Below are 12,059 nucleotides of genomic sequence, written 5' to 3' on the forward strand. Positions count from 1 at the left end.
AATCAGAAGTAAATGTTAATAAACAAGAACATAATTTAGCTTTTTTTTTTTAAAGATATAACGATTTATGAAATTAATACTAACCTTGAATGGTGTGGTCATAAAATCATATAAAACTATCTCCATCATAAAATGAAGGATATATTATCCATATTTAGTATGTCCTGATTGACGAGGTACCTAAAAAATAAATTTAGTGAGTTTAGAAAATATTTATCTAAACAAACTCAGCATAAACAAATAAATTTCACATTTACCTGTAATGACACCCAATTTATCTTTGCTTTTTTATCAACCGCATATATTCCCCTAAATTGAAAAGAAAAAAATTACTTAATACAAAATAAAAAGAATTAAAAAGAAACAGAAGATAATACAATAACATGTAATACCTTTTTATAAAATTTTGAATATCGGGGTTAGGCATCGCTGTTGGTTAAATGGAATTAAATAAGTATAGCGTAAAAGAATTGATATCAATCACAATAAACTATCAATGATGACTGCAAAATAATAAAAATGATATACTCAGATTATGCATCATCTCAAATTTAGGTAAAGTTGAAATAATTGTTTGTATGAATATAAGTTACCAGTATTATATGGGAGTAAATAATAATCAGTCGATTTTTGCATGAATTGAGTCACATGATGACCATGAAAAATGACTGTGTCACTTTGCTCACTATTGATATTCAGTCAACAAATCTAAATCTATGGGTCATTTGTCTCACCTTGATCTTCTTATATAGAAGCTGCATGATACTAATCAACAATACTAGTTAGTAATACACCATAATATAGATTAATACATACTGACTATGCATATTTAAATCTATAAACTAATATCATATAAGCAACAATATCAATAGTTGATATTGCATTCAGGTTACAAAATTCTTTAATCTCATCCCCACCAATGTAAGAAACTAATGAATGATCAAATAACCCATCCTTGAACTCAATGGTAATGTAGTTTCTCCCATATAAATGATCGAGTGAATAATTAGATAACATATCAATGGCAGCCTGAGCAAGGGTCATACTCTGAGTCCTAACATCCTACTGCAATATATAATGAAATATAAGTATTAAAATCAAATCAATAAATATAATAAACAAATAAATATTAAGTAAATAAACAAAATCATACTTCATGGCTAGTACCAAAGGTAGGTTTCCTACTTAACTTACAACAAAAGCTTGTCCTAGTTGGATGATGCTATCCGACTGGCTTATAGGCATGCTAGGCTGCATTGTTGCCAACATTGCCTCCAAAGCTAAGAGTCGTTGCTATTGCTCATTCAGGCATTGTTTTTTGTCATCATGTTTTTGTTGTTGTTGCTTAATGATTGCTTCATATTATGCATTCATCATTTGAGTGGTTTTGGGTTGATTATTAATGAACTTTGATGGCAACACAAATTTATCAACCCCATAAAATCGACCATGTCTTTTTTGTGCTTTAATACTAAAGACAAATGATCTTTACCATAGTGGGTTGTCAATTCACTAGATTTAAATTTAGTAGTATAATCATTTTGAAAGACAATAATAAGATAGGCTGTAAAAATAAATTTATACAAATATAGAGTCATGCATACAAGCATAAATCAATCATACGTGCATAATGAGTAGTTATACATACAATCTTTTTAATTATTTCTTTGGTTGCTTTATCTGCAAATGATCCATCCTTTCGTAGATGTCTTTGTTTCCACACATCCCATTTAAAAACTTTGGTGCCAGAGCTAGTTGATTCCTAATAAATTACCACTATATAAGAATCAAAATTTATTAAATGAATGTTCATAAATATTCATTTTATGAGTATAAAATAAGTGTATGAATATTTACAAGCTCATACTTGACATTTGCATAGTCTTTTTTCGATGTCTGATGGTGATATACTTGTTTGGCCCAAATGTTCTTTTGTTATTCTTTGATTTTCTAGATTAGAAAGAAATTACATAAATCACATATTAAGATATCGAATATATTACATAAAATCTTATAAACAATTTTTTGTAATGGGTATGCGTACCGAGAAATCTTTTGATAGTCGATCTAAAAAAAAAAATTATCCAATCTTGATAACTTATAACATCTGCATATGACGAAGATGGAACAACCAACACATCACCATGATCAGCGAATGGTAAAATATATTGGGTTATCAATATGCTTTTAAAGTTTTTGAATGTTTTTCTAGTCGATTGCAATACAAACTTTTTACACTCAATTGGGACGTCAAACCATTCCTAAAAATTTAACACAATTAGTATGAATACATTAAATTTTAATTAAATGATAGTTTAACAAATTTTATAAATAGTTGAATAAACATACCACAACCATTCTCATATATGATCCTTTAGATCATCAGGAACTCGTCGTCAATTATGGTACATAATAGAAATGCAATTACGGTCGAACGCTCTAATATGACTAGCCAACTTGGTATCTCCATCAAACATAGGCTGCTTACTTTGATTGAATTTGACGTGAATTTTCATGTCAGACACTTTAATTTGTTTATTTTGTCCCTTACTTTTTTTTTTTATTATTATAAGTGTGTTTTCTTCATATTTAGTAGCAGGAGAAGTATGTTCTTTGGATTTCATAATACTTACGATTTTGATCATAATTATACAAAATATATTAAATTGTCTCTTTAATTTCACACAGTACATAATAAAATACAACAAATATCATATTATAGTTACTACATCAATATACGTAAAACATCTTCAAACCAATAATATTTTACGAGTACAAGCCCTACTGTGATTCTCACCTTAAATAAGAGTTTCATGCAAAACAAATGATGAGTTAAAAAATACACACAATTTTCTATAATACTATTCAGCAAACCATAATATTTAAATCAAATTACATAGAAACACCATACATGAAATAAAAGGTGATTGGACGACTAAGGTGAGGGTGGAATAAATAAATAAATATATATATAGTAAGGAAAGGTAAAAAAATACTTATATCGAATAATATAAATAATACAAAAAAAAAATAAAGATATACTGATAAAAAAGAGGTTGCGACATTGAGTTGTTGAAAGTCAAAGGTGATGAGAGAGATGAAAAAACCAAAAAGCAAACTAAATGGGTTTAGGGGTTTTGGTTTGGTTATAGTGCATCTTTTAATCATTCTTTGTAATAGCAGTTTGGGATTTCAAAGTTTAAGACAAGGGAATAAATTTAAAAAATGATTAGTGAAAATACTTTACAAAAAAAATGCCTTTAATTTTTTAATTTTTTTAATGGAATATTCAAGGCATTTTTCTCAAAAAATGCCTTGAATAATAATAAAAAAAACGGATTGTTGAAGGCATTTTTAACATAAAACATCTTCAATAATCCCTTCTAAAAAATTAAAAAGGATTATTAAAGGTATTTTTTGTTATAAATGCCTTCAATAATCTCATTCAATATTTTATTATGAATTATTTAAGGTATTTTTTAGGTAAAAACACCTTTAATAATCTCTTGATAAGAATTGAAGAGGATTATTCAAGGTTTTTTGGCCATAAACGCTTTGAATAATCTCTTCTATATGAATAATTCATGGGTTATTGAAGGCGTTTTTTATGATAAACGCCTTGAATAATCTATAAATTATTCAAGGCATTTTTAGCTAAAAACCTCTTCAATAACCCCATTCAATATTTTATAAGAGATTATTCAAGGTATTTTTTAACTAAAAATACCCTCAATAATCCTATCATAAAAATTGTAAAAGATTATTAAAGGTGTTTTTCAGGCAAAAATACCTTGAATATTACAAAAAAAAAATGCTAGGATTATTGAAGGTGTTTTTGACATAAAACGCCTTTAATAATCTCTCTTAATGAATAATTCGTGGGTTATAAAAGGTGTTTTTGGTCAAAAATACATTAAATAATTTACGAATTATTAAATGTATTTTTAACTAGAAACACATTCAATAACCCCATTCAATATTTTGTAAAGGATTATTCAAGGTATTTTTGGCTAAAAATGCCTTTAATAATCCTATTATAAAAATTAAAGAGGATTATTCAAGGTATTTTTTGGAAAAAATGCCTTGAATATTCCAAAAAAAATTGCTAGGATTATTGAAGGTATTTTTTGAAAGAAACACCTTCAATAATCCCTAATGAATGAATAATTAGTGGGTTATATAAAGTGTTTTTGGCCAAAAAGACTTTGAATAATCCATAAATTATTCAAGATGTTTTTAGCTAGAAACACCTTCAATAATCCCATTCAATATTTGGTAAGAGATTATTCAATGCGTTTTTTGACAAAAAACGCCTTCAATAATCCACTGTCCTTACCTTATGCTCCCACATCTTGGAAATGAAAACTTTTTGAAAAAAATCTAAACTTATTAAAACAAAACAAGTGAAAATTTTGTTCTCACCGTCCTTGCCTTGCTTTTCAGTCTTTATCTCACCTAAAGCTTATCTTGTCTAACTCTTCCTCGCTTTTTATATTTTTAACTTTGTAGCTAAAATCTTTGTTTAATTTTTTAAGCTTTAAAACTTTGTTTTCCTTGCAAAAATCTCTCATTTTTACATAGTTTTTACAAGCTGCCTAGATTTTATCCTTTTGCAATTGTGAGTTACTTTCCTTTTACCTTTTGCTCTCTTGCTTATTTAACCGAAAATGATCTTGGCTATACTTCTCTTGAAAATATATAAGTTTAATTATAAAAGTACGTCTAAAATATTATTCTTGTTAAAAATGTTACATTATGCTTACATAGTCAAATTTTATTTAATGCTTAAATTAAATGCTATTGTTTTAATTTAAGTTTTTAAATTAAATATAATTTTATTACTAGGGCAAGTCATCTTACATTCTAAGTAATATCATTTTATTACTAGGGCAAATCATCTTGCAATGTAAGACATAGTTCACTAATATATTGTGTATTATTAGACTTAAAATGGCAAAGTGTAGATGATTGAATATCACTAGGGCAAATTGTGCCTCAGTTTTCAATTGAAAACACAATTTGAAGAACAACATGTGGCTATAAATTTAGAAATTTTACAACATGAGCCTTTACAAGAATCTCAAGAACCAATTTCTCAATCTACAAATAATAAAGATCAAGATGAACAAGTTGAACATAATTTAGGTATAAAAACACTATATTTTGTTAGTACAATTCTTTATGTGTTATAATGTTGTACAAATACAATTTTTAATAAATTTAATTACTTTCTTTACATGTAATTTTTCTATGTAGAAAATGTTCAACATAAAAATGCTCGAGGTCCTACACGTATGGCTAATATTTGGGATTTGAAAGAAAGGGCACATGTTGTTGTTAAGGTCAATGATGATTGTATACCTATTGGTGATGAATCTTGCTCTTTAACTCGATTCATTGGTAGCTTGGTGAGAATGCATAACTTTGCACCAATTAATTATACAAATTGGCATGAAATGTTGGACGATAAGAAAAAAGAAATGTGAAAAACATTAAAGGTATCAATACGATAATGTTTTATTTGCTAGCTAATGCCATGACAATAATCTTTTAGTTTTTAGTTAATAGTAGCAATTCATATAATATATATTGACATTTTCTTTCCAATTACCTATTTCAAATTGTAGTCAAAGTTTGAATTTCATAATTTTGATTCTAATGAGCTTGTTGATGAAGAAATATATAAAAAAAATAAGTCTTGGGCACTAAAAAACATGGGTGCTAAGTGGAGGCAATGAAAAAATGAATTAAAGTCTAAATTGTATAATGAACATAAGACACCGGAGGAAATGGCTGCAAAGGTTGATGATTTTTGAGTAGACAAAAGTCAATTCCTGTTTCTTGCTACACATTAGTTGACTAGTAAAGTGAAGGTAAATGTTTATAAAAGATACTATTTACTTTGTTTTAACACTATGATAATAATTACAAAGTTATTATAATATATCTTGTCTTATTCATTTGTGTAAAGGAACAAAGTGAGACAAACAAAACAAACCACTCAAAATTAGATGAGCCTCATTGCATAGGAACAAAATCATTCTCGAAGATCATTCAAACCTTGGTACATATATCAATTTTCTTTGTTGCACTCAGTTAAATGAATATGAAGTTTGCTTTTTATATGTGTGATTTTGTTATTATAATAATTAATGTTGCACCTTTGTAGAAAGAAGAAGCTAATGAAATTTCACCATCACGTGCTGAAATGTATATTCTTTCTCGTACACATAAAGATGAAAATGTTGTGAATGACAAGGTAGCTGAAATTATGGTATTTAATTTAGTTTTTACTTGCTTACTTATGTTTTATTTTTTTATACTAAAATATTTGTTTACAAGTTTAGGAACTCATGAAACAAGGTTTGAGTGAAACTAGTGCTCAGAATCCTGAAGGGAGTTCATGAAAAGATGATGTTTATTCAAAAGTTAAAAGACTAGAGAGAAAAGGGCATGTTCGTTGCATAGGTATAATATCTACTTCATCTAAACAATATAGTTATTTATTTTTTGAATTGGATCAGCATAAGAAAGAGGTATAAAAATTGAAGGCTAAAATTAAAGACTTGACAGAAACTTTAAGTACTGTCTTATCAGTACTTAAAATATAATTTTTTAATGAGAATATGAATATCTTGATTACTGTTACTCACATGGTGAATAGAGAGGTATATATAACATTTATTTTAGTTTATATATATGTAAATTATCATATTGCTCATGAATCTTGAACTTTATTGAAAATTTTTTGATTTATTTTTAGGTTCCTGATGCTAGTATTGCTCTAAAAATTGCATGTGAAAACTATTATTCTTTAAATTCAAGTCATAAACCTAATGAAAAAGAAAATGGTAAACTCGTCATCACATGATATATATGTGAAAATTCTTTGCTTAATACTTGTTTTTTAGATAGAATGCCAAAATCAATTTTGAATTTAGGTTTTGAATAATGTAATTATGTTCTTGAAACATTACCCATTGTCTTTCCCATAATTATTAAATTACAATATGATTTAAAGCCTGCTCTATTTCCTTTAAGAAGGCTTTCTTGCCTTTTTTTTTAGTTTTCTTTTGAAAAAGTTTCCTTATGATGTAAACAAACTTTGTAGTTGTAAACTTGAATGTTATAGTGAAAATATTTGTTTAATGATAGTTATGTTGATTAAAATAATCTTAGGTTAGTTTCATTAAGTTATTATTTGGAATTAAACTAAAAGAATGAGGAGATTACATATGCAAATTAGGTTATTTATTGTTCATTCATGCATTACACTAATGAATAGGATGTTTATAATATTATTTTTGTTGGCATATAAACGGATGATTACCTTTTGTATATATGACTGAATAAAATGTTTATAAAATTATTTATGTTGGTATATGAATGGATGATTACCTTCTTACCTTCTGTATATATAAGATAATTTACAAGAATTCTACTTGAATTTTTTTATGCTATGCAAATGCTTATTTGTAGAAATCTATGATGGGATCATTTATTTTAGGAAGTTGTTTATTTACTCAGAGCATTATGTTTGTAGGGGGATGTAATTTTGTTTTGGATGTTATGCACTTTGTTAAAATAAGGCTGTTGTGTTTGGTGATGCTTGATTGGTATATTGAATACTGTTAGTGAGTTGGGTTCATTGAACTTGTTAGTTATATGATGTTGCTACACTTGTTGACTTTTTCAAGACTTGTGATATATTATATGAATGAAAATATTTTGGTTTTGGAAAAGGCTTGTAATAGGTGCATGTATGTTTTTTCTTATTGAGGTGGTTTTGCAATTGTTTGTTTGTTCACAAATTTTTTAAGATTATCTTGTTCAAAGTATTATTGAAGTTTTAAAGTGATCAAAAGGCCTATAAGTGTCTGGTGGTGCAAACTTATGATTGTGTTTTTTGAGGTGAGGTAGTGTAACTCTTTATCTATATTTGTTTTATCGATGTTTGTTTTATCAGACTTGGTATAATGATTTTAGTTTTTCACTTATACTAAGTTTGTGGATTATAAATAATTTACTTGTAGTTTTAATATTATTAAATATCTTTTACTTTATTATTATTTTTTGTTTATATGAAAATATATCATATTATGATTATAAATAAATTAATATTAATAATTAAAAATATAATTTTTAAAAAATTTTACTAACGTTTTAACATTTATACTGATGTACTTGATCATTGAAATATTTTAGGCAATACTAACAGTCACCAAAATATAATAAAAAAATTAAAACATATAAGTCTATACTAACAATCTCTAATCGTCGGTATAGATATATCCATTAAAGCATACAATTCTATACTGAAAGTCTGTAACTTTTGGTATAAGTAAGAAAATTAAAAAATACAAGTCTATACTGATAGATGCTAAACGTTCTTATAGGTAAAAAAAATTAAAATTCTATACTGACAAATGTTAATCATCGGTATAGGTCAGAAAAATTAAAACATATAAGTCTATACTGACAGGCGCTAGCTATCGGTATATGTGAGAAAATTAAAACATTTTTTATTGATATTGATGGCTTTCAGCATCAGTATAGGTAAAGGCTATGCTGACGGGCATTAATCGTCGGTATAAATAAGAAAAATTAAAACATACAAGTCTACACTGAATGGTGTTAACCATCGGTAATAAGTATAACAGTAGAACATACAACATATGCTATACCAATAGATATACTTTTACTGATGGTTTTGAATCGTAAGTATATCTCTGCGAGCGATTCTAACACCTTAAAAATCATCAATATAGGTCCATATCAACAAGGGATATATCGACGGTTAAAAATTCATCAAAATACATATTTTGACCGTTGATATAGGGTTTATGATATTATACTAATGGATTTTAAGGTTTTACTGACAATTTTTTAATGTTATTATATGTCAAATTTCTTACAGTGATTGCCTTACCTCCCTCAATTTGCAAATACAACCTCGTCCTCACAACTACCATTCATCCCTAACATTTTCCCTATTCTCCACGTTACTTCAGCGTCTTCCATTCGTAACTCCCTCCTATTTAAATTGAATCATTAACAATGATGTCCTTGGATTTGTGTTTTAGATCCCTCAGCTTTCTACTTAATTTCTCCCCCTTTCTTCTTCTTTCCCAAGTAGCTTCACAATTAAACGCCTCAATCTCAACAAGACTTTTGGCTTTTCTAGCTTTCCTTCCAGATTGATGAACGTGCCCTATATTATTATGCTCACAATCTATAAGGTTGTTAAAATTAGGCATAATAGCCAAGGCCTCCTCAGACCAACGTTCTTTAATTGTGATCCATTTAGCAGTCTATTAAAAACAACGGTATTAGGCCCATGTCAGCTTTCTTTTTCTGCCTCAACTCACTATTGGACTCGTCCACAACAGCTTCTTCCACACAATTGGGGCTTAACCTGGTTCTCCATCTCACACTCCGCAACAGCATTATCCATCTTCTCTTTAAGTTTGACACTGCTTATTCAACAATCCTGCCATTTTCCAAATTCTTTTTCATTAAATTAAGAGCTTTTATTTGCTATATTATCAGTAAATTAAATAATATCTTCTCATTAATAAATTAAATCGGATGATATCATCTCATTAATAAAATTTATTTAAATTAAATTATATATATATTTTAATTGTTGATAATTACTCATTAATTAAATGATATTATCTGATTGATTCATTGATAATGTATAAAATCTATACATTAATTATGTGTCAAATATTTTAAACGAACTTCAATTAATTAAAATAAAAAAGTATATTTTTATTAATTGAAGCTCAGTTAAAATATGTTCTCTATTTGACAAGAAACCCAATTGGTGGAGCCATTTTATATAATAAGAATAAATTGAAAGTGCATGCTAGTAGTAATTAGCAACATCAATGATTCCAACGATAATTTAACTTGATTAAAGTGAAGTGCTGTTTTATTTCATATATAATATTAAGACAATAGATTAGGAGAGACAAGTACAAAGCAACAATAGTTACAATAAGATGAAGGTTCATTAAATTTATTACATTTATTACATTAATAAAGCAAGGATCTCTTAGGGGTAAACCTCAATGAGAGATCTTAAACCAAGTTTATGAGTAATTTTATAGTCAGTAAAACCAGCAGCAAAAAACAGCTTAGCCCATTCTTCATGGTTCCTCTCTCTTCCAGTGGTCGCGACCATCATCTCCATGTCGAAGAAGAATTGTGTTTCAATCGATTCCTGATCATTCACTTTCTGCTTCTGATCCATCAATATCATTTCTATTATAATCACCTTCCCTCCCACCTTGTCGCGGTTTGAAATTGCCTCTTTACATCGTTTCAAAATCGTCACACATTCTTCGTCATTCCAGTCGTGCAATATCCACTGTTTTGTTATAAATAATAAAGTCATCAAGAGATAGTTTATTTCGATTTGAATTTTGAGCTGATTTTATGTATAGTTAATTTGCAAATTCCTCTATTTCACTTTTGTGTCAATATATTCCCTTTGATAGATATTTGTACAAACAGGTTTTAAATGGGATTAAATTTGGGAGATATCACCTGGTATTAATTTAAAAAATGAAAGGGTTTATTTGGACGAATTCAAGTAAGGCAATTTTTTACTCTAATTATAGTCTACAGCTCGAATAAAAGGCTAAAAACTCATAATCCATAAGCCGAAAATAAGGCAAGACCAGAGAAACAAGCCCAACAACCGACTGTGCAAGTCAGCAAGTTGAGTCTTTCAAATTTTTGGCCTGAAATTGCCCGTCATATAGTAAGGTCCAAGAAAAAATAAAATACCTTTAGTAAAACTGCGTCTGCAGCTGGAACTGCATCAAACATGTCTCCTCCAACATATTTCAAGTTCCCACTGCCTTGCAGCCCAGCAACAACATGTGGAAGATCAAACACAGTGCATTCCAACTGTGGAAATGCATCAGCAATGCCCTTGGCCACGATTCCGGTGCCGCCCCCCATATCCACCAGAGAATTCAATCCCTTAAACGCCTCCTTACACTTGTGAGTCAGAACGTTAGTAACCAATCGAGCATCACTAGCCATGGCTTCATTAAAAGAATGGCCAAAGTTTGGGTCGACATGTGCACCATAGTCCCAAAACGACCTCCCATGTGCGGTAACAAATGGGGTAGGATCATCATTTTGGAACCAGGTGCCAAGAAAATGCCAAGGCTTTATTAAAATAGGATCCAGTAGAGCTTTCAAAAAAGGTCTTACACTCAAGGGATCACCCTTGAGCAGGAGTCGAGAAGCATTAGTAAGAACATACCCTTCTTCTTGGGGATCTTCGCCTAGCTTTTGTTGTGCAAAGAAGCCAGAGTGAACTAAAATGCGCATAAGCCGGTAGATGCTGCACGCTTTGGTGGCGTTGATCGGCAGTGCAGCCACCAGGTCTGTAACTGTCATGGGCTTCCCATGGTTTTGGATGATATCTGGAATACCTAAATCAATTGCACATTTTAGAGACATGGAGTTTATAAAGTTGAAGATGTGATTCCATACGTGAGCTTGAGCTTGAAGTAGCTCATTAACGTGCTCCCCATTGACATTGGCCACATCCATATCTTAATCTTAGCCAAGGTGTTACTATTTTGCAATGAATCAGCTTTGCTATGAAATATACTACATGTAGACTATATTATATAAGGGATGGCGTCAATGAATTTGCCCATTAATTAATATTTCTAACAAATTAAACTTATAGTCAAAAGGACGTATTCAACTAGCTAGGGACATGTTCTTTAAGTTTCACATGAAATATAGCATCTTAGAAAATTAAATATGCACTCAAACATTTTATTTAATAGCAGATACATATTTTCTCCAATTAAAGAAATTAGATAATTCGAACCTTCAAATTCTTCTTCTCTTAATAAAAAAACATCTACATTTTCTCTTATATAATATTGAAATATAAAATATAACTCAGGACAGGGATAGATCTAGGATTTAGTTTAGTGGGGGCATTTAATATAAATAATATTAAATATAAAAATATATAAAAATAAATTAACTCAAATGCATAATAGATTATTTTGTTTATA

At 28.8% G+C, this 12,059-nt stretch overlaps 1 protein-coding gene across 1 annotated transcript; it reads right to left on the reverse strand.

Moving 5' to 3' along the window:
- Positions 1-9,901: 9,901 nt before the first annotated feature.
- Positions 9,902-11,646, reverse strand: LOC111297004 (trans-resveratrol di-O-methyltransferase-like). The gene is made up of 2 exons (XM_022891523.2): positions 10,798-11,646; positions 9,902-10,375 (listed from the first exon to the last, which is right to left on the reverse strand). The coding sequence occupies exons 1-2, from the start codon at positions 11,575-11,577 to the stop codon at positions 10,061-10,063; spliced, it is 1,095 nt and encodes a 364-aa protein (XP_022747258.1). The 5' UTR covers positions 11,578-11,646; the 3' UTR covers positions 9,902-10,060.
- Between the last annotated feature and the right edge of the window lie 413 nt (positions 11,647-12,059).

This window comes from Durio zibethinus, chromosome 12 (assembly GCF_047325235.1).
Source record: "Durio zibethinus cultivar Kanyao isolate XHJ-2024 chromosome 12, ASM4732523v1, whole genome shotgun sequence".
Classification (NCBI taxonomy): Eukaryota; Viridiplantae; Streptophyta; class Magnoliopsida; order Malvales; family Malvaceae; genus Durio; species Durio zibethinus.

Bases quoted from the DNA above. Each gene is read 5' to 3' on its own strand.
- LOC111297004 (XM_022891523.2), bottom strand. From the start codon at position 11,577: ATGGATGTGGCCAATGTCAATGGGGAGCACGTTAATGAGCTACTTCAA. The intron at 10,376-10,797 runs GTATTTTATTTT...ATAACAAAACAG, and splicing joins CAGACGCAGTTTTACTAAAG to TGGATATTGCACGACTGGAA.